Source organism: Schistocerca gregaria, chromosome 1, assembly GCF_023897955.1.
Source record: "Schistocerca gregaria isolate iqSchGreg1 chromosome 1, iqSchGreg1.2, whole genome shotgun sequence".
Taxonomy (NCBI): domain Eukaryota; kingdom Metazoa; phylum Arthropoda; class Insecta; order Orthoptera; family Acrididae; genus Schistocerca; species Schistocerca gregaria.
In genome coordinates, this window is record NC_064920.1 from 308,644,203 (window position 1) to 308,668,464 (window position 24,262).

At 40.1% G+C, this 24,262-nt stretch overlaps 1 protein-coding gene across 1 annotated transcript in view; it reads right to left on the reverse strand.

Annotated features, from left to right (window-relative positions):
• LOC126344642 (2-oxoglutarate dehydrogenase complex component E1-like) overlaps positions 1–24,262 on the reverse strand; it is a 161,685-nt gene that overhangs the window by 77,709 nt on the left and 59,714 nt on the right. The window contains exons 8-9 of the mRNA XM_050002040.1: positions 23,328–23,465; positions 19,348–19,528 (exon numbers count right to left, since the gene is read on the reverse strand). Coding sequence (XP_049857997.1) covers positions 19,348–19,528; positions 23,328–23,465 — 319 coding nt within the window. The remainder of the gene's footprint in view (positions 1–19,347; positions 19,529–23,327; positions 23,466–24,262) is intronic.

Below are 24,262 nucleotides of genomic sequence, written 5' to 3' on the forward strand. Positions count from 1 at the left end.
CTCCGAATAAATCGTGACATTAAATTAACCGAAGTAATACGAGGAACGAGTGAGCAAATGGAATACCACAGACTAACACAAGAATGCCTAAATGCATGTCGTACCTTCCCACCGTGAGGCAGACGCAGTTCCGAGGGGAGAAACGAGGACAGAAGCCGAGAGCAGAACCGTGTTAAGCTAGAAGGCCCTACGATAACGGACGGAGGAACGGACACCCACGCCGCCAGACTACCTGTACGACTACACAACCCGCACGTTTTAGCGTGAGACTTTTTAGCGTCTCTGTTACGTTGCAAACTTTAAAAAACATTGCCCCACCACGAAAAGTATAACGTTTCTCATTGGCTAGACAGAATTTTTGTAGGCGGAGCTTAAGGTTAACATTGAGACCCTGATTGGTCAGATGAAAACATAGCCAGATAGTTTTTTTAAACTAACTTCGGTAAATTGTAGTAAGGAGAAGTTAGAGGAGAGTTGGTTCCGAGACGGCGAGCTGGATGGCTGCTGCGCCGGCCGCTGCCGCCCTGATGCTGCTTAAACACCGACAAGGTAATGAACGCACGCGATGCCGCATTTCTGAGCACATAAGGCTTCACTCAGAACTGCAGAAGTCTCATCTGTTACACCCCGTTTTTGCGTAATACTAGTGTCGATCGTTAATTAAAACTCATGGTGTTCACATTTGCCACTTGAAGTAAGAATCTGAAACGCGATAATTTTTCTGTTATATAGTTATTGAGAAGCCACATCAGCCACTGTAATTTACGACAAGTTAGATAAGTAATTAAAGATAATTGAGGGTCACTGTAGACCATTTTGATAGTTTGCTCTTTTGTGAAACTTAATTTAAACCTAGATTATAAATGTGATATGGCACAGGTCATCCTTCGATCGATTGTAGAACTTGGAAACCCATTCAGGGAATATTCGTTTACATTTTTGTTGAACGCAGTTGGTTTTTACCATCCTGTATTAAAACATTTCCTTTTATCAATAGTGCAATTTATAAACGATGTTTTGTGAGTAGAATAAAATTTCCAATGGTAAACTTAACTGCTTTTTCGACGTTATTTTACCAGCTAACTAAAAATAGGAAAGCCTTGAACCCTTTCCACTAAATTTAGTTAGTATTAAGATTCTTTTACAGGGAGTGCAGTGGAGCTGACGCTGAGATCATTTAGTATTTGGTTATATCATCGCTAGTCTCACTGAACTCTTCTGAATTCTACATGTCATGCGTGGTCTGGCGTCTCCTTACCAGCAACAGGTCCCAGGTTCAAACTAGTTAATTCCCTAAAAAACACGCTCATAGCGTCGTTGCGCGAAAGTGGTAGGGAGACACGATATAGTACAATCAGACACCACCATGAATGTTTAGACTTTTAATAGCAATTTTACCCTTTTAAGATATAAACTAGGCATTTTCGATGAACTGCGATCGAAGAGCAAAGTATCCAGAAAAATGCAAAGCAAACGATTTTGTGTTAAGTTTATATTATGCGTAATTATTTTTTTATGTGTGTCATAGAATATAAATGTGGCGAAGTATACAAATAAGTTGTTAAAACTTTGCTGACTAATAGAATCCGTTTTATATATGTCACACAGACTGCTGTAACGAAGAAGAGAAGGAAACCGACTGAAAAATGCTCCTGCCAGAGCACAAAAAAATAAGGCTGACAGAAGAGACTGATGGAAAAGTGTGGAACCAGCTGCCTGAGCCCCGAAATGCGGCTTCCACAACAAAAATTATTGCGTATGAATATATTCACTTTCTTTTGTGATGAAAGAGAGTAACAGAGAGACACGACAATGAAAGTGAGAACAGAAAGTGACAGGGGGACATTAAAAGAGACACAGTGTTGGTGGGAGAAGGAAAGTGTCAATGATAAAGAAAGAGAGATGGATGAAGATAATAGCAGTGGTAGCCAAGAGAGAAGAGATTTAGATGGGCATGAGAGACAGTGGCAGAAAAAAGAAAGAGAGACGGTTGGAGATAGAATCAGTGGAAGCAAAACAGAGAGGTTAAAGTGGAAATGAAAAATACAGATGAGTGAAGAACATAGAGAGTCTTGGAAGGTGTGTACCCTCCAAGAAGTTTAACACTTAGGAATATGTGAGAGCGCATTTTGGATAGAAATTTTAAACAAGTGGGCATAGTGAAAAAAATAAGTCGCGCCTCTCAGAATGCTTCTGATTCTAAGTTATGGTGGAAGCAGAGTCAGTGTGAAAGAAAGGCAAAAGGAGATAGCGTGAGGGAGAGAGGAGGCAGTGGCAGTGGGATACACAGTAAATGAGCAGGAGAAAAGGCGACAGGGAGGGAGAGACATACAGCATTTGGACAGTGTCGGCGAGAGGGAAGCGATGAGTATGAAGGCTTAACTACAAAGTGAGACTGGGTAAAAGAATTTAGAACGTTCTCTGTTAGAAGAGCGTATGTTCGCGTGATAAAAGTTTTGGCGAGGAAGGCGAATGAGAATTGAGGCATCCGGCTCCCCGGTTTTTTTTTCAGAGCAACATATCAAGGCAGAACATGTTTCCTTTTTTGTTCTCCACCATAAACATTTTCCCCTGGTGAATTATATGTTAAAGAATGTCATTTATTCGGACAAGTTCCTGTCACTTCATGGCAAACTCGTGCAACACAACTTACAAACGTTTCTATAGGAATTGTAGCCAATGTCACTTCCGCCAGAACAATATTCCAAGCACGACAAGTGCCAGAGCAAAGAATCTGAAGTGTTAGTCAGATCCTACGACTGCCTTTTCTGCACAATGTGTAGCCCTCCACAGTTCCCCGAAGTACGATCTAAAACAGTGTTATAAGATCAAAAGTAAGTATAGTCTCAAGGAGTTTTAGATGAGCTAATTAATAGACCATGGACCCCAAAATAACTTCCCTAATCTACACATACAGCATGGACTATCTCGCCATCACAAAATGCTGTAAATAGTGTGACATGCTATCGCCATCACAAAGTGGGACATGCTATCGGTAGTTATCATTTATCTTAATTGAAGGAGCTACGTTCTACATGTCAAAGCATCGAAATAGAAATTCTTCCATGGCACTAAAGAAAGAAATTCTCCAGTTTGATTTCCACATTGTATTTGCTATTTTAATGGTAGGAGTTATATGTAATTTAATACCCAATACAATATTTTAATGGAAAAAATATTCAACCCTTCCTTTGCTAAATTCTGCTTTAAAATATTTAATGTAATTTTCGCTTCTAATATTGTAGTCACTGACATGAAATTTCTTAAATATCGTAATAGATTGTTTAAAAAACGTTTCATGTGCAGCTTAACTTAAAATTTAAAATACCTGACACATTTAAAAGCTGTCTGCAAAATGATAATAGCGGAGCACTATTTACTGTAGTTACTGAGTGCTGTCTGCAATGAAACACTTACTTCTTAAAATGTTATTAACTGAATGTAAAAATCACACTATTAAATAATTTATAAATGGGACTTGCATAACATAAACTACAAAAGTAAATGACTTGAGAGCCTTAAGAATCTGCATAATCAGTATATTAGAAATTAAATTTCCTTCTGTATTTACAACTAGAAACTATACTACTACCTGTTACTTGCAGATTACAGTTATCATAGATATTCTTCAATGTGTGTAATAATTCATGAATAATTCTTTTAATTAAGAGATAAACCAGTTTTAAGAAAACTAATTAATTAATTGTTCGACAAAAGCTGCCTTAAAGGGATATTTTATTTCACTTTGCTAGTGTTGGGCATCTCCCATCATCATCAGTTTCTATATTACACAAAATAAACATATTTCTTATAATAAGTTACTTACAGTGTCAATTGCGCTACCACAAAGCAGCTGTTGTCAAACAATTAATTAATAATACAAAGTATTTGAAATTCTGCAAGCAGCAAAGCAACAAACATACAAGACATTCTCATAGTCAATAATTCTTTCAAATGCATTATTAACACTTTTTTCAGGTACTATGAGCATTGATTATAACACTCACATATGTAGAAAGATATAATTCAACAAGGCTATTAAATAAAAGATTATTTATAAGCATTACTTGAATACATTGACTGAATTACACATATCATATAATATCATGCTTCCAGAATGCAACAAGTGAGCTCACAAATTAGTGATCACTGGACAGATTTTGGCTGAAATGACAAACATTGTGCGTGGTTGTATTCTCTCTATAGATTCTCGAGGTTTCTGAAGAAAATATCAAATGTTCTCTCTTGAAATTCATGTGAAACAACCTCACAAGTAAGTTTCTTCAGCAATACAAAGTGAATATTAATTAATACTACTAAAAAGGTTTTCCTTAGACTGCAGGAATTCTTCCAACGACTTCAAAAGCCAATATCAAACAATATTTCTGTGAGTTACAGAAATGATAGAATGCCAAAATGCTTAACAACAAATTTGTTTTTCTTTTGCCCTGTTGACATACATGATGTCAGATTGTAGTTTCTGAATTTGTGAATCTTTGAGTATGGGCAAGGGCACAAGTGTTGCATACAGCTCTGGCTATTATTTGCTTCTTTCTGAGATGGGAGCACGAAATTTATATTCAAAACTTCTCGAAACACATGCCTAATTCAAAATATTCTCAGCAGGATAATTTGCCTGAGTTAAGTCATAACTTCTGTTCATCTACAAATGTTACCACATAATTTCTTAATAGATTACTCGCATTTAATTCCAAGCAAAAAACGCGTATATTTTGATTTTTGTAACTTTTGAAGGAAATATTGTAAGTAACATCATTTCCAATGCACTGAAGTGTTACCATCTCCATAATTTCGCTTTTATATATCTATAGTGTTTTTGCAAGAGATGAAAATGTAAGAAGCAAAATAAGTATAATTACAATAAACAGAAATGAATAAAAATCATCAACCTGGGTAAGAATACATGGTTTCATGGCAATATATTCTCATAAAATTCTCTTGAGCTTCCAACTGCTTCAAGTGGCTTAAAACTCACAAACCTTCTGCTATGTGCTCTTCGGCCATTGACATGTGGTCGCTGTCGTGTGCTTGTTACTGCTATCCCTATATAGCTGCGTTACATTAGAATGGCAGCAGCTGAAAGCTCGAAAGAACTCTATTGATCAACTGCTACATTCCACATAAACCTATTATTTGATATTTGTCTTGTGGCAATAATCTGGAGCAGCAATATCTATGAAGTGAGATATTGCGCTGTGCAAGTCACTAACTTCAAACCAGAATTGTCTGATGACTTCAGTATTTGTTTATGTTATGTACTTGTTTACGTTCAGTATTTGTTTACACAGACACTACACTTAATCGCCTTATTTTTAGAACATTTACTTATTAGCTACAATAATTGAGGATAATTGTTGCTGCTATAGATGAAAATCGAAGTGCTTCAAAGAAAGAAAAGTCGGTTTTCATAGGAAAGAACGATGTAGCTCTAATTACAGTTATCATACGCTGTGGCTCAATGTAATAAATAATTAACATCATAGAGTTCATTTATGTGACTATGTGATTGTGAGAGTACGTTGCCAGTCAGTTCATTGAATGTATACAGCTTCTGAGCAATTTTCAACTGCTGACAAGATTCATGTATGGTAATCTGAGTCATTACATCCAGATTACACTTATCTTCAAACTATTGAGCTTATTTTAAAGTAGTGTCAATTGGAAACTAATGACATGGCAGTGAAACGCTATTTCCCTCTCCATGTACATTTTTGAACCTATCATTACGTTTTCTCTTGAGTTGTGTGTTCAAACAGAGCATAAAATGTTTTGTGGATTTTTCAATTTATTGATACAACCTCTTCTAAATTCGAATTTTCGTTCACTTACGTGAATTTTAATCGAGTAGCGCATCAGAATTTGTGGAGGTAAGGGGCAATCATGTTTGATCATTGTCACACAAAGTGGAGAGGTGCATCTACAGATGAAGTGAGTCTGCTGGATGGGTCAAAACGAAGCCCCAGAGGGAGGCGAAAGTGAGGCAGCCCATATATTCCGGAAACTTGGTGTATGAATAATTCCTTCAAAACTAAAATTTAAGATGCAATTATAGTGGGAAGGCAGCCCTTAGCAACAGCAGGGCGGACTCATCACTGGTACCGATAAGTGGGAGAAACAGCAAAGTCTCTCCAGAAAGTTATGTTTTGTACTAGAGAGATTGACCACAAAATTGCTACATACCAAAATAGCGCAACTGGGCTGGGTTTTGTAGTGGGATTGCATCTACAAGCAAACATGTGATGAGTCAAATATGTCATACTCAATAGTCTTTTTGTGATTCTTCTAACCTGTACAGAATGGAAATATGCCTGCATTCGTATCCTGTATCAGTATTGATGTGCAATTCAATATATGATGAGTAAGTCACTGTGTTAGATCACCATAAATGTAGAAGATACGAGACAAAGTTAACATCTTTCAGTAGTTATTTATGTAGATGAATGAAGTTTTTACAACAATAATTTGCTGTATTACTTAAACTGAATGTGCATCATGGAGGAAGTCATATACATTCTCATACTTTTTGTACCATGATAATACACACTATGTACTTTATTGTAAGGTAACGATGTAACTATTTTTCTTGCATCACTTCCTATCATAACACTGCAATTCTTTTAATAACTTTTTTAAACAATGCTGGGATGATTGTAGAAGGGAACAAATAAAGCAATTTTTTCTCAAAGTATTCAGTATGAGTTTCTTCGAAAATCCAAGCAACACCTATCTTGTCGTTGTATGTTAGTCAGCTTATGGTGAATAGGAATGAGGCTACGCTACTGTTTTCGGTATACCACCTCAGGTACCTTATTCACTATCTACAATGACTGCAGATCTTTATAAACTTTTAGATCACACTGACTGTTACAGACGTGTAGGCAGTGCTTACAAGTTACATTAAACATAATAAATGTATGAATCTAGATACGATGTAGGCCAGCACGATGCATTTAAAAAAGGCATATATGATCTTGTTTCAATAGATAAGTTTGGTTATAGAGCTCCAGCTGCAAACTAAACAAATCAATCCAGTGTAAAAAAATAAAAATTGTCCATGTTATTGATAAAAAATATCTGTGATTTCGAGTATAAAACACACATGTTGCACTTTGGTTGTAACTTGATTGTTCCATAGCAGTAACAATATACACATGGTTCAGATATTGACGATACTGGCATAATTTGCAGATTAATCACCTCTTGTCGAAAAGCTTAGTTTGATCTTTGAACAATGCATCGTTGTTATTATTGGATGCAACTATTCTCAAGCTTTAAGTCAGAAGCCGGCCGCTGTGGCCGAGTGGTTCTAGGCGTTCAGTCTGAAACGGCGCGACCGCTACGGTCGTAGGTTCGAATCCTCCCTCGGGCATGATGTCCTTAGGTTAGTTAGGTTTAAGTAGTTCTAAGTTCTAGGGGACTGATGACCTCAGATGTTACGTCTCATAGTCTCAGAGCCAATTTTAAGTCAGAACCTTTTCATATATCTCTCACCCTGTAACAACAATGTGAAGTTATGTCTATAGACATAGGTTGTAGTGATTCGAGAATTTCTGCGTAAATTCTAGAATCACTCGCCCTTCTACCGTCTCGAACACACATATTCTAGATATGAGTGCGAGAAAGTGGAATTCTACCTACTGTGCGTCACATGTTTGTGTGTGCGGGTTGGAAATGAGTCACGAGCAGAATGTAGACGTGCAGTCGAACTGCACCGCCAAGTACTTGCCGGTCGATACATGGAAGTTAAGTGAAAGTGGACAGAAGAACCATGGAGTTTATGCTATTCTGTAGTAATTGCGTTTTGACCTTTGTTATAGCAACGTGAGTAGTTGCAAAAGAACCATTAAAAACCTTTTGTCTTAGCCTTGTTGAAGGTAAGGAGTGTATTCTGTTTCATGTTGAGAATGGACATGGTTATTAAGTCAACCTTCCCTTAGATGTAAATTAACTTTGTTTATGACGTTTGGACACACGGGATACTTACTAACCTATGTTTCTTTATGTGAAGAGTGGGATTTTGCAAAATGTCTGAAGTTCAAATATACGTCTACCTATTTTTATAAGTAGCAAAAGTCTTGAGTAATTCCTGTAACTAGCAACATACGTCGGAGAAGAAGAGCAAGAGAGTTTGGAGCGACAGGCTAACCAGCAAGGAAGGTCGGCCGAACATCTCAAGTAAGTCATCTCATTAAGGAAGCGGAAGTTTGCATACATACTTCAACAGTTTAAGTCGTCCAAACTGTTAGAACGTGGCGACCCGTGTGAAAGGACAGAAGAAAACAGGAATTTCGAGACGAAAACGAGAGAAAAAGCTACCATGTGTTGCCATAGCAACCGAGCATAATAAGGAGAAAATCTCGACGTATTAAACCAAGAAGAAATACGCCTAGACCAGTCCGACTAAGAAGATTCATTGCGGGGAGTATACAGCTCTCACACGCATCGCGGGGACGCAGACGCGGAATCCAATATCCGACGCTGCCGGTACCAGCTGCTGTTCACCGGTGCTGACCTCCTTCCGCACCTACGCAGCGAGAACTCTACGCCGGATGACCGTGAAACAAAACTTAATTACTGTAATAAGAAGTGTGACAGAATACTGTGGAGTGAACGTTTGCTGCGTATTTAGTATAATTACAATTAGCGTTAAATGCTTACAAGGTCTGAAGCCTACAGAAGTATGGATAACGTACAGCAAGTCGAGGAAACTTCAGAACCATCCATGGCAACGAAAGTTAGCAAAGAAGGACCTGACTGGTCTGAGTTAGGAAATCTGATTAAAACTTTTAATTCTAAATTAATGCCCATAGTAAAGCTTCAAATGCTCAAAATGCAACTCTAAGTGAAGAGCTAGGTTTAGTACATTCTAGTTTAAATGTTCAGAGTGAAATTCTAAAGCTGTGGCCGAGCGGTTTTAGGCGCTTCAGTCCGGAATCACCCTGGTGCTACGGTCGCAGGTTCGAATCCTGCCTGAGGCATGGATGTGTGTGATGTCCTTAGGTTAGTTAGTTTTAAGTAGTTCTAAGTCTAGGCGACTGACGACCTGAGATGTTAAGTCCCACAGTGCTTAGAGCCATCTGAACCATTTTTGTAAGTTATACATAACCAGACCCCCACATGAACCATGGACCTTGCCGTTGGTGGAGAGGCTTGCGTGCCTCAGCGATACAGATGGCCGTACCGTAGGTGCAACCACAATGGAGAGGTATCTGTTGAGAGGCCAGGCAAACGTATGGTTCCTGAAGAGGGGCAGCAGCCTTTTCAGTAATTGCAGCGGCAACACTCTGGATGATTGACTGATTTGGCCTTGTAACAATAACCAAAACGGCCTTGCTGTGCTGGTACTGCGAACGGCTGAAAGCAAGGGGAAACTACGGCCGTAATTTTTCCCGAGGGCATGCAGGTTTACTGTATGATTAATAGATGATGGCGTCCTCTTGGGTAAAATATTCCGGAGGTAAAATAGTCCCCCATTCGGATCTCCGCGCGGGGACTACTCAAGAGGATGTCGTTATCAGGAGAAAGAAAACTGGCGTTCTACGGATCGGAGCGTGGAATGTCAGATCCCTTAATGGGGCAGGTAGGTTAGAAAATTTAAAAAGGGAAATGGATAGGTTAATGTTAGATATAGTGGGAATTAGTGAGGTTCGGTGGCAAGAGGAACAAGACTTCAGGTCAGGTGACTGCAGGGTTATAAATACAATATCAAATAGGGGTAATGCAGGAGTAGGTTTAATCATGAATAAGAAAATAGGAATGCGGGTAAGCTACTACAAACAGCACAGTGAACGCATTATTGTGGCCAAGATAGATACGAAGCCCACACCTACTACAGTAGTACAAGTTTATATGCCAACGAGCTCTGCAGATGACGAAGAAATTGTAGAAATGTATGATCAAATAAAAGAAATTATTCAGATAGTGAAGGGAGATGAAAATTTAATAGTCATGGGTGACTGGAATTCGGTAGTAGGAAAAGGGAGAGAAGGGAACATAGTAGGTGAATATGGACTGGGGCAAAGAAATGAAAGAGGAAGCCGCCTGGTAGAATTTTGCACAGAGCACAACTTAATCATAGGTAACACTTGGTTCAAGAATCATAAAAGAAGGCTGTATACATGGAAGAAGCCTGGAGATACTGACAGGTTTCAGATAGATTATATAATGGTAAGACAGAGATTTAGGAATCAGGTTTTAAACTGTAGGACATTTCCAGGTGCAGATGTGAACTCTGACCACTATCTGTTGGTTATGACCTGTAGATTAAAACTGAAGAAACCGCAAAAAGGTGGGAATTTAAGGAGATGGGACATGGTTGAACTAAAAGAACCAGAGGTTGTACTGAGTTTCAGGGAGAGCATAAGGGAGCAAGTGACAGGAATGGGGGAAAGAAATACAGTAGAAGAAGAATGAGTAGCTTTGAGGGATGAAGTAGTGAAGGCAGCAGAGGATCAAGTAGGTAAAAAGACGAGGGCTAGTAGAAATCCTTGGGTAAGAGAAGAAATATTGAATTTAATTGATGAAAGGAGAAAATATAAAAATGCAGTAAATGAAGCAGGCAAGAAGGAGATCGACAGGAAGTGCAAAACAGCTAAGCAGGGATGACTAGAGGACAAATGTAAGGATGTAGAGGCTGATTTCACGAGGGGTAAGATAGATACTGCCTACAGGAAAATTAAAGAGACTTTTGGAAATAAGAGAACCACTTGTATGAACATCAAGATCTCAGATGGAAACCCAGTTCTAAGCAAAGAAGGGAAAGCAGAAAGGTGGAAGGAGTATATAGAGGGTCTATACAAGGGCGAGGTACTTGAGGACAATATTATAGAAATGGAAGAGGATGTAGATGAAGATGAAAAGGGAGATACGATATTGCGTGAAGAGTTTGACAGAGCACTGAAAGACCTCAGTCGAAACAAGGCCCCCGGAGTAGACAACATTCCATTGGAACTACTGACAGCCTTGGGAGAGCCAGTCCTGACAAAACTCTACCATCTGGTGAGCAAGATGTATGAGACAGGCGAAATACCCTCAGACTTCAAGAAGAATATAATAAATCCAATCCCAAAGAAAGCAGGTGTTGACAGATGCGAAAATTACCGAATTATCAGTTTAATAAGTCACAGCTGCAAAATACTAACGCGAATTCTTTACAGACGGATGGAAAAACTAGTAGAAGCCGACCTCGGGGAAGATCAGTTTGGATTCCGTAGAAATATTGGAACACGTGAGGCAATACTGAGCCTACGACTTATCTTAGAAGCTAGATTAAGGAAGGGCAATCCTACGTTTCTAGCATTTGTATACTTAGCGAAAGCTTTTGACAATGTTGACTGGAATACTCTCTTTCAAATTCTGAAGGTGGCAGGGGTAAAATACAGGGAGCGAAAGGCTATTTACAATTAAACCAGATGGCAGTTATAAGAGTCGAGGGACATGAAAGGGAAGCAGTGGTTGGGAAGGGAGTGAGACAGGGTTGTAGTCTCTCCCCGATGTTATTCAATCTGTATATTGAGCAAGCAGTAAAGGAAACAAAAGAAAAATTTGGAGTAGGTATTAAAATCCACGGAGAAGAAATAAAAACTCTAAGGTTTGCCGACGGCATCGTAATTCTGTCAGAGGCAGCAAAGGACTTGGAAGAGCAGTTGAACGGAATGGACAGTGTCTTGAAAGGAGTATATAAGACGAACATAAACAAAAGCAAAACGAGGATAATGGAATGTAGTCGAATTAAGTCGGGTGATGCTGAGGGAATTAGATTAGGACATGAGACACTTAAAGTAGTAAAGGAGTTTTGCTATTTGGGGAGCAAAATAACTGATGATGGTCGAAGTAGAGAGGATATAAAATGTTGACTGGCAATGGCAAGGAAAGCGTTTCTGAAGAAGAGAATTTTGTTAACATCGAGTATAGATTTAAGTGTCAGGAAATCGTTTCTGAAAGTATTTGTATGGGTTGTAGCCATGTATGGAAGTGAAACACGGACGATAAATAGTTTGGACAAGAAGAGAATAGAAGCTTTCGAAATGTGGTGTTACAGGAGAATGCTGAAGATAAGATCACATAACTAATGAAGTATTGAATAGGATTCGCAGGACTGAAGACCATAACAACAACAACATAACCAGAGTGAAACCTTAGTCAAGCAACCAATATAGGTTTGTTATGTGCCAAAGCTGAGTCAACTGCTGACTACATTTCAGTGTGTGTAAAAGTTACTGATTCATGTCCGAAGGTGATGATTCTAAAACGTAACTTTAAAACTATGAAACCATTGGGCTATCTTGCAGTTTTTATTAAAATTTCATGCCATCTGAAGCTTGGAATAGGACTAATAGCAGTGTTATTTAGCGTGTTTTAACATAATGTGACTACATACATCATGTCTGATGGTATGAAATATAGGCATATGTTTTAGAAACAGAAAACCAATGAGCTTTCTTCATTTTGTTAAAATTCCTTGTCATTTTAAACTCGGAATAATTATTTTGGACTGGTGGCAGTGTTAGTGCGTTTTCAGTGTAAGACTTCTTCCTGTCTGCCAGCAGCAATTATGGACCCTTGTTTTAAAACATAAAATAAGGTTTTCATACAGGGGGTGGTGCCTGATCTCTGCTGCTGGGGCTTCATGATGTTGAATCTTTTATTACAGTGTACAGAACACAAGTGGTGGTTAGGATACCTAGATAAGTGAGTGAGAGGCAATCAGTAGGAGATCTGGCAGCCATGCAGACTGTTCCAATTCTGTCTTTGCACCAGTACTCTTTCTATTCTACACATGTAGAATAATTACAGCTTATCTCTACACTCACACTTTACAAATGTTATGCGAGAATTTCTGTAGAATCTGTGTGCACATTGAAGGCCCCAACATGACAAGTGCCAGATGGTTCCAATATCTGTAACTTGGATACCACTAAAAGTAGACTATATGTTCATATAGAGCGAACCTTCTGTTAATATATGTTTACTTCTTCTTAAAACTTTGTGCATAGGATTTTAAGATGTCTTTATAGACAAACCTACTTAGTAATACCTTTAACTGCCTAAATCTTGATGTCAGTCATAAATTTTCCCACACAAATACCATATGGTAATAGCACAAACATGGATAATAGTTCTCCAGAAAATTTAAAGTAAATCAGGATCTATTTATTACACTACAATGCACATTGCTGGTGTTAGTTGAACGCACTGTTCCTAAAAAGAACAACAGTGAGTACAACATGGCACAATACACACTTGGGTAAAGTAAAATAAATATTCATTGGTGTGGATTTCATAGGGAAATGCCATTACCAGATTTAGCATAGGACCTATAACTTTTAATAATTTTTTGTCCGTTTGTCAAAAACTTATAACGAGAGAATGGCTGAATATTATTAAATAACTGTTAGACTGATACAAAGCCAGAATATATTTATAAAAGTTCTGGAATACTGATAGGCCCTAAGTAATCTCTAGGAATGCTTATGAAATATAAACTACATCGTAATACGGTTACAAAATAAGATCTGTTAGCGCGTTTGGTATGTCTGAAATCAGCAATTCACATCACACAAAGCATGCACCTTGCCGACGTGGGGTGGCTTGTGTGCCCCTACGATACAAGAGCCGTACCGCATTTGCAACAAGAACAGAAAAATATGTGAAGAGAGGCAGCAGCCTTTTCAGTAGCTGCAGAAGCAACAGTCTGGTTGGTTGACTGACATGTACTTGTAACATTAAATAAGATAGACTTGCTATGTGACCATTGTGAACGACTGTAAGCAAAGCCGAAACTATAGCCGTTATATTTCCTGCTGACATGCAGATATACCGTATTGCTTAACGATGGTGGCATGCTCTTGGGTGAAATATTGAGCAAGTAAAATAGTCCCTCATTTGGATCTTCAGGTGGGGACAATAGAAGTCGATAAACAAAACTGGCATTCTACGAGCCGAAGCGTGGAATGTTAGATTCCATAATCGGATAGGCAAGTTAGAGATTTTATAAAGAGAAGCATTTTGGTTGAAGTCAGATTAATGTGAATTATGTCTGAGTCTAGGGTTATCAACACAAAATCAAATACGCGTAATGTACGGGTAGGTTTGACAATGAATAAGGAAACAGGAATATAGAAGGAAATGTCTCGTCGACATTGATGTCATTTGAGACAGAGCACAAGTTTGGATTCTGTCAAGGATGAGGAAGAAAAGCGGCTGTGCTCTTTCAAAGGAACGATCCCGTCATCTGCATAGAGTGATGTAGGGAAATCACGGAAAACAAGCAAACACACACTGCATAGGTATACATCTATATGCTGACTAGCTCTGCAGATGAAGAAGAAACTGCAAGAATGTACTATGAGATGAAAGAAATTATTCAGATAGTTAAAGGAGACGCAAATCTAGTTGTGATGGGGGACTGGAATTCGATAGTAAGAAAAGGACGAGAAGAAAAATAGAAGGAGCAAATGGATTGGGTGAAAAGAAATAAAATACAAAAGCTGCGTGCTAGACTTACGCGCGGAGCGTAATTTAATCATTGCTTATACTTTGTTTACGAAACATGAAAAAGATTGTATACATCGGAGAGACCGGGAGACTCTAGAAGATATTAGACAGATTACATAATGGTAAGATTGGGATTTCGAAACTAGATTTTAAACTGGAAAGCATTTTCAGTGGTATATGTAGACTCTGACCATAAACTCATTTCGTTTCTCTGCAGATCAAAGCTGGAGAGTAGGAAGTTAAGGAGGTGGTACTTGCATAAGTTATAAGAACCAGAGACTCCCGCGAAATTCATAGAGATCGTGAGGGAACGATTAACTAAATCGGGGAAAGGAATGCTACAGAAGATGAATGGGTAGTTTCAAGAAATAAAGTAGTGAAGGTAGCAGGGGAAGCAAGGAAAAAATATAAAATATAAACAATCTGGTAAAAGAGAATACAGAAGTCTAACAAAAGACACCGTCAGGAAATCAAATCGGCAAAGCAGTATTGTTTAAACGAGAAATGAGACAATGAACACGCTTGCATAAATAAAGGGAACATAGAAGCTGCCTACAAAAAAATTTAAGAGATTTTGGAGAGAAAAGAAGAACCTGTATGAATATTAATTTCTCAGATGGAAAGTCCGCATTAAGCAAAGTAGGAACGCTGAAAGGCGGAAGGACTCTATAGAAGGGCTGTGTATGGGAAACGAACTTGAAGCAATGCTATAGAAAGGAAAGAGGAAGTAGATGAAGATGAGACAGCAGATACGATACTACGAGAAGAATTTAATAGGGTACTGTAAGATCTAAGACAAAGCAAGGCCCTTGGAATAGACGCCATTCCCACTGAATTATTGAGACAAAAATTCCCACCTGGTGCGCAAGATATATAAGACAGGTGAAGTACCCTTACACTGCTAGAAGGAGCTGACAGAATGAGATTTTCACTCTGCAGCGGAGTGTGCGCTGATATGAAACTTCCTGGCAGATTAAAACTGTGTGCCCGACCGAGACTCGAACTAGGGACCTTTGCCTTTTGTGGGCAAGTGCTCTACCAACTGAGCTACCGAAGCACTTGCCGGCGAAAGGCAAAGGTCCCGAGTTCGAGTCTCGGTCGGGCACACAGTTTTAATCTGCCAGGAAGTTTCAGGAGCTGACAGGTTTGAATATTACCAGACCATCAATTTAATAAGAAATGGAAGTAAAATACCGACATGAAATATTTACAGATGAGTGGAAAAACTGGTAGAAGCTGACCTTGGGGTAGGTTAGTTTGGGTTCCAGAGAAATGTAGGAATGTCTGAGGCAACTTGGTCCTACGAATTATCTTAGGAGATATACTGAAGAAAGACAAACTTTCGTTTATACTATCTGCAGACTGAGAGAAAGCTTTTGAAATTCGTTGGCTGAAATACACTCTTTGAAATTCTGAACGTTGAAGGTACAAAATATAGGGGGTGATAAGTTATCTGCAAGTAGTACAGAAAGCAGACTGCAGTTGCACGAGTTGAAGGACTTTGAAAGACAGGGGATGATTGAAAAGGGAGTGAGTTATTCAGTCTGTACATTGAGCAAGCAATACAGGAAACCAATGAGTAATTTGGAGATGGAATTTAAGTTCAGGAAGAAGAAATAAGTTTTGAAGTCTGTCGATGACTATGTAAATCTATGATCGGCAAACGGTTTGGAATAGCAGTTGAATGGAATGGACAATGTCTTGAACGGTAGAACATAAAATAAACATAAACAAAAGCAAAACGAGGGATTTGGAAGGTAGCCAAATTAAATCAGACGATGTTGAGGGAATGAGATTAGGAAATGAGAAACTGAAAGGAGTACATTAATTTTGCTACTTGGACAGCAAAATAACTGATGATGGGTGAAGTAGAGAGAATATAAAATGTGGACTGGCAATAGCAAGAAAAGCGATTCTGCAGAAGATAAATTTGTTAACATCGAATATAAATTTAAGTGTTATCGAGTCTTCACTGGAAGTATTTGTCTGGAGTGTAGGCTTATATGAAAGTTAAACGCGGAGGATAAGCAGTTCAGACAAGAAGAGAACCGAAGCTTTCGAAATGTATGCTGCATGTAAAAATGCTGAGGATTAAGCGAGCAGATCTAATAATTAACAAGGGGATACGGAAACGAATTGGAAAGAAAAAAAGTGATGGCATAACATGACTAAAAGAAGGGATCGGTTAATAGTTCACATGCTGAGGCCTCAAGACAATGTAGCGAGAACACTGAAGAGGGAGACGAAGACTTGGCTGTAGTAAACAGAGTCAAATGGGTGTAGGTTGCAGTAGTTAAGAAGAGGTGAAGCGGATTGCAACGTGTAGCCACCATGAAACCAGTCTTTAGACTGAAGATGACAACAATGTGGGAAGTAGTAATGTGCTGCCCGATTCTTCTGGAAATGTACGCTTTCGAAACATCAACAGTAAACCTCTCCGTGGTGCACAGTGCCTCTGCCACTGGACTTTGTTGAGCAATTGCTCAATTGCCTCTCGTCTAGTAACCGACTCCGTGACGAAAGTTGTCGCTCTACGTTGGATCTTCTCCACCTCTTCTTTTTATCCTTCTTGGTAAGGGTCTCAAACTGATGAAAAATACTCAAGAATCGGTCGAACGAGTGTTTTGAAAGGCACTTCTTTTTTGGATGAATTACATTTCCATCAGATTATGCCAATGAATCTCAGTCTGGCTTTTGCTTTGTGTACTGTTTGTTTATTTGGTATTGTACTTTAGGTCACTGTGGATGATCATCCTAGATATTTTGCGACAGTTACTGTTTCCAGTGATTTGCCACCAATAGTAGTGTACTTCTTCATCTTCATTACATTCATTTACGTTTGAATCAGCTATGAGTCCATGCACCAGTGCATGAGATACAACAGGCTCTAGATACGGGCTCCCAGGTTGATGCCATATTTCTTTACTTTCGGAAGGCGTTCCACTCAGTTCCGCACTGCCGCTTTCCCCAAAAAGTGCGCGCTTACGGTCTATCCGATGACATATGCCGTTGGATACAAAGTTTCCTAACAGAGAGGTAGCAGTGTCTCGTCCTGAACGGGGTGACTTCAACAGAAACAAGCGTAACTTCAGGTGTGCCCCAGGGCAGCGAAATAGGTCCGCTACTTTTTACGATTTACATAAAAGATCTGGTTGATGGTATTGACAGCGGCATTAGACTGTTTGTCGATGATGCTGTAGTCTACAGGAAAGTAGTATCACGCGAAAGTTGTGAACAAATCAATGAGGATTTGCAGTAAATAAATACGAGGCGTAATGAATGGCAGTTATCTGTCAATATTAGTAAGTGTAACCTACTTCGCAGAACAAGGCGAAAATCGCCATTAATGTAAGAGTACAAAATAAATGCCCAGTCTTTGGAAGCGGGCCGCGCGGGATTAGCCGAGCGGTCTCAGGCGCTGCAGTCATGGACTGTGCTGCTGGTCCCGGCGGAGGTTCGAGTCCTCCCTCGGGCATGGGTGCGTGTGTTTGTCCTTAGGATAATTTAGGTTAAGTAGTGTGTAGGCTTAGGGAGTGATGACTTTAGCAGTTAAGTCCCATAAGATTTCACACACATTTGAACATTTTTTGGAAGCGGTAACATTCGTCAAGTATCTGGATGTGACTATTTGAAATGATCTCAAATGGGATGATCACATTACACAAGTAACGGGTAAGGCGAACTCTAGATTGCGGTTTATTGGTAGAAACCTGAAGCGATGAAGTCCTTCAACAAAGGAAATAGCTTACAATACGTTAGTTCGTCCAGTCTTAGAGTATTGGCACCATTACCAGTTGGGTCTGATTCAAGAGATTGAGAAGGTCCAAAGAAGAGATTCGTGACTGGTACATTTAGCCATCGCAAAAGCGTTGCAAACCTCATAGGAAACTTGAACTGGGACACACTCGCAGATAGACGACGCGTTAAACGGAAGGGGCTGCTCACTAAATTCCGAAATCCGATCTCCGCCGAGGATGTAGAGTATATATTATTACCACCAACTTTCAAATCGCGCAATGATCACCATTCAAAGATAAGGGAAATTAGAGCTCGTATTGAGGCATTCAGACGGTAGTTTTTCCCTCGCACGATCCGCGAATGGAACAGAGGAGGGGTGGAGTATGACTTTGGCGTGAATTGTGCCCTCCGCCAAACACTGCTTGGTGGCTAGCGGAGTATATACGTAGATGTAGGTGACCCAGCATTTTATTCGCCTTGTTATGTTGCAACTTTTCTGTAGACAACAGCATCATCTGCAAAAAGCGTCATCGAGCTGACGCGGTTGCCCGCTAGACCATTTATGTATGTTGGAACCAGTTATGGTTCTTCGGATACTCAATAAGTTACCTACACATCTCTCGATTTCCCCCTTTTAATAATGACGCACTGTATTTTGTCTCTTACAAAGTTCTGAACCCTGTCACGAATCTCGTTCGACGCTAGGTAAGCTCGTATTTTGTTCACTAAATGAAAGTCAAGGGACTTAGCATGAAATAGGAGGCCTTTAAAACTTCCTGGCAGTTTAAAACTGTGTGTTGGACCGAGACTGGAACTCAGGACCTTTGCCTTTTGCGGGCAAGTGCTCTACCATCCGAGCTACCCGAGCATGACTCACGCCCCGTCCTCACAGCTTTACTTCCGCTTTACTCCTGCGAACCTAAAGTTGTGAGGACGGGGCGTGAGTCGTGCTCGCTGCAGAGTGAAAATCTCATTCTAGGACGCCTTTGTCTACCGCACCTTGGACTTCAAGTGAATTTCGCATCATCTCTTTTTGATTTTTATAGAGGAGATTTTCGATCTGGGGAATTGGTGCTCGCGGGCTGTCGCTACCTGTGTGTGGAGCTGCATGCCGGCGGGCGGCGTGAGCACGGCTTCTGCCACGGCCTGCAGCACGTCGGCGCGCAGCCCCGTCACAGGGAAGGCGAGCGGCGCGCACGCCTCGGCGGGCGGCTGGCGCGGCGCCGGCAGGTCGCTCCAGTCCTGCAGCCGGTGGCTCGTCTCGCGCTGCGCCCTGCCACACACGTTACACCTGTCAGCCCATCCATGATGATGAGGTCCCATACCCCGAGGAGCGTAGGGGATGATGCGAGAGACCCGCACCGCCGACTAGGCAAGGTCCTAGCGGAGGTGGTTTGCCATTGCCTTCTTCCGACCTTAATTGGGATGAATGATGATGAGGACGACACAACAACACCCAGTCATCTCGAGGCAGGGAAAATCCCTGACCCCGCCGGGAATGGAACTCGGGACCCCGTGCGAGGGAAGCGAGAACGCTACCGCACGACCACGAGCTGGGGACTCAGCCCATCCGGCGGCATAATATCGACGCTCGAGTACTAAGTTGCGCCACATCAATTTTTGAACTATGCATCATTAGCTGCCGCACCTGTTTGCTCCTCCTGAGCCTACTGTCTTTGTCAGAATTTATATCCAGAGCTAATAAGTTTCTCTAGTCTGGAGGTCACGAGCTGGACTTAGCCTAATCATCCTAAATGCGTTGCGGAGAAGACCTAAGAGGCAGACTCAAGGCCGAATGAATTTTCCATAATAACAGTGTCTCCAAGCTTACTCATGGCGAATAAACGTGTGAGAGTCCTAGCAGTATGCAGCATTTTGCAGTGAAGTGATTACCGCGAGAGGAAAAGAGCCAATAAAATTTATTGCGTGCAGCTACTGAGTCCGATTGGCTGAAAGAACCAAATGTTAAATAATTTATAGGAGAGGTGAAAAGTTCATGAAATTGGGGAGTCGACAGACAGCCCACGTGGGTGTAGACGGTGTTTTGTGCCCTTTGGTGCAGGGGCAGCGTTCTAAAATGCATTTTTCTTGTCAGTCGTTGCTGACCCTGAGTCATCACCTCAGTTACTCGAACGGTCGGCAAAAATGTTAAACTCAAGTTTAATAAGGATTAGTATGCCGAGTCATCTGTTGTGTTAACTAACGCACGTAACCCTGAGATATTTCCGACGCGTGGAGAAGTCTTAGCATCTGACCGGTCCATTCAAAAGAAAGAGAGCTGAATGGGAATGAAATCACCCTTACAATCAACGATTCGTATTGCTTAGGTAACATTGAGGTCAGTGGCACTAATCAAGTTGATGAAATTAATCAGTCAATTTCTGCATTAAGATCAAATTTTCCCAGCCAACTGAAACCATCGATTGTTCGTCTGAGTTGAGGACCATCAAACGGAGGGAGCAGGGACCATCTGTGTCTTCTTCAATGTCACAACAGCCCAGTGCTTGCCTCCTCCTTGTCTTTCTTGCTTCTTTTGTCATTTGCTGAGCAGCTAACTCTGCTTCACGTACAGGAAGCTCATCCAGTTCCTACAGTCCTGTAGCTGTGTTCTGTCCAAATCTTACCCATAACTTCTCCAGAACCTTAAATCTTTCATAGTTCCCCCAGTTAAAAGTTATTACAGAATCAGACTTTAGAGTCATAAGGCCAACAAATACATTTTTAGGCACACGGCACCACACAACATTACTGAATGGTTCAAATGGCTCTGAGCACTATGGGACTTAACATCTGAAGTCATCAATCCCCTAGAACTCAGAACTACTTAAATCTAACTAACCTAAGGATATCACACACATCCATGCCCGAGGCAGGATTCGAACATACGACCGTTGCGGTCGCGCGGTTACAGACTGAAGCGCCTAGAACCGCTCGGCCACACCGGCCGGCCATTGTTGAAGAACTCATTCACATTCTGGGTCTTCCCATGTAAACACTTCTTTAGTAGCTCAGGATTTGCCAAATCTCTGCAAGTAGGTTTGATTACCTCCATTGCTGCCAAAGGAAGAGAATGTTTATGTGTAAATTCATACAGGGTATCAGAAAATTCAGCTTCCCTATATTTACAAGTGTTTGGTGGAGGTGGTCACGAAGCATGACATGGCTTTTTATCGGTTGATATTGGAGGAAAGAAAGTGCTCTACACAGCTCTTTTCATCTTCTATAAATTGTCAGTTATATCTAATGGCCTTCCCATAATATTCCCAAAACTCGTCAACTACAAAAATAGACGATAATCACACTACTTTCAACGAAAACTAGTATCAGAAACAAGGACTGATTTGTTTATTCGTAATGCCAACTTCTGAAACGTAGCAGTAGGCACGAAACAAAGCAGTTCAAAGCCTTCTAGGCTGTGTTAATTCCCAAGATATGACTACTCAACTATGGCAGTATATGCGTAACCGCGAAATTTGACAGTCACATGTCAACATCTAAAATATTATTTTAAGGTCTCACAATTGTCTTATTTTAATGTATTATAAACCAAAATGTTTAGGAAAGTCCAAAGTACATTACGGAGTACGAAACAGAAAATGTCAAATTTCAACGAATTTCATAAACAATGAATGAATGCCACTTAAGTTAACAGTTGCGTGCAGCGGAATACAAAGGTGATTTTAGCAGATTGCTTTATACTTATTTACGTGTTTTCACATCAAGTACAATGATTGCAAATTAAGAGGCATCATATAGAATTTTCGCATCCAATAGTAACAAAATTTAAATGCTCCGTGGTTGACATGGAGAACTGTGGACTTCGATAGGTGGGTTGTTCTTTCTTGACAAGCGTAAGGGAACCTATAAGAATGCTCCTCTAGTGAAGTTAATGGAGATGATACGCTACTAAAAATGAAAAATAAACAAATACCTTCAGTGCTGGTAAAACAGGTAATCTTGAGATTTTGCGAATGCTTCTGGTATGATATCAGTTTTAGGTGTTTGCTTGTAAAACTTCTAGTAGAGAAACCGTCTAACATGAATATGCTACGATTCTCATCTCAATCCCAGCAGCTCTACAATGAGAATCACAACTTTTTTTCTATCAAGGAAGGCTAATGTCATCGTTACTGCAATTTTTTAATGTTAATGGTATTCTAACAAATGTAATGGAACGATGCTTTCATGCGTTCTATATGCATTATTGGTAACAAACAAAGACAATATAAGGGCTTTTCCCTAGGAAGTCAGAATATGAACATAATCCTTTTTTCTTCTTTTTATTCAAGTGCCCATATGAAGCATAAAGATGAGGATTTAGCATTCTGTCAATGATGAGGACATTAGAGAGCCAACACAACATAAGATTATGGAACGATAGAAAAGAAATCAGCCGTATCCTTTAAAAGGAACCATCTCAGCATTTGCCTTGGAGTATTTAGGGAAACCACGACAAAGCTAAATCTAGACTGCCAGAGAAGGACCTGACCCGCCTCCCAGTGTGTTACACCTGCTTCACCACACGCGCTAATTTAGTACAAGGAGGTGTAGTCCGTCAGTTAGGTTGTCGACGGGGACGTCGCAGTTGCGATGTTAGTTTGCTGCTCTGCTGTCCTGTTGTATACACTGGTGCACAAATATACTACACAAGCGCTACTACAACAGCTTAATTACAGGAACTAAATTCCATGTTTCGGTTACTACTATGGGGACACAGATCACCTGCAACAACTGGAATGTCGGACTTATTTTGCCTCATAACATGGTCACCCTGTTTGAAAGAATATTCACGAAAAGAGCCCAACAGCAAAATTCAGCATTAAGAGAATTTTGCCAGCTGAAAAAGAAGAAAACTGAAGGAGAAATATTACTCACTCCATCCAAATTAAAGAATATTTCGATAAATTGAGATTAAAAAAAATAAAAAACATATGCATTCAGGATTCGCAAAGGATCGCGATTGTGGATTTTGCGAGACATTTTTATTAAGGAATGTAAGATTAGAAGTTAAGATACATTTCAGTTGCTATCAATCGAAAAAGTAACAGCGGCATTCTAAGTAATAAACTTACCTGGACATTTCCTGTTTGAAAAGTGTGTCGTATTTGCTCCAGATTGCTTCAGCTTCCTCTTTGGATAGCAGACCTTCTGAAATTAATTTTTCTTGATAGTAATCGGTCACTGGAGCCTTTTTCCGGATCATTTTGTACCTGAAAAGGTACATTTCTCCAAATATATTATTTCTAACAGGAGTGTAGTTGCAAGTATAATTAGAACAATGAATTAAATTACGTAAATTTCTGAAAGTTTAAAACTATGAGCGTTGGAACATAAATAGTAGAAACTATTTATTCGCAACCGATACAAAAGAGTTACATGTTCGCTCCTGCTACTGTCCTTAAGAGTAGTCACCAGCGTTGTGTAGAACCCGATGCCAGCGATCTGGAAGGCGTAGTATACCGTTAGCAGAGCCTGTTCTGTTGATGGTGCGAATGGAGCGGTCTACTACCTATCAATCTCTGGAACAGTTCTGAATCGATTGCCACGAAGTGACTACTTAGAAAGACAGTAACAGGTGAAAACATGTAACTCTTTTGTAACGGGTTGTGAATAAATAGTTGGCAATATTTAAATTCCAACCCTCGTATATAGAAGCCAGGAAACAAATCTATTTCCTTACACATTGCGGGTCGTTGTTCTTGTTGTCTTCAGTACAGAGACTGATTTGATGCAGCTCTCCATGCTACTCTATCCTGTGCAAGCCTTTTCATCTCCGAATAACTACTGCAACATACATCCCTCTGAATATGCTTAGCGTATTCATCTCTTGGTCTCCATCTACGATTTTTACCCTCCTCGGTCCCCTCCAACACTAAATTGCTGATCTCTTGATGCCTAAGAACGTGACCTACCAATCGATCACTACTTCTAGTCGAGTTGCGCCACAAATTCCTCTTCTTCCCAATTCTATTCAGTACCTCCTCTCAAAAATTGCGTGCTCTACCCA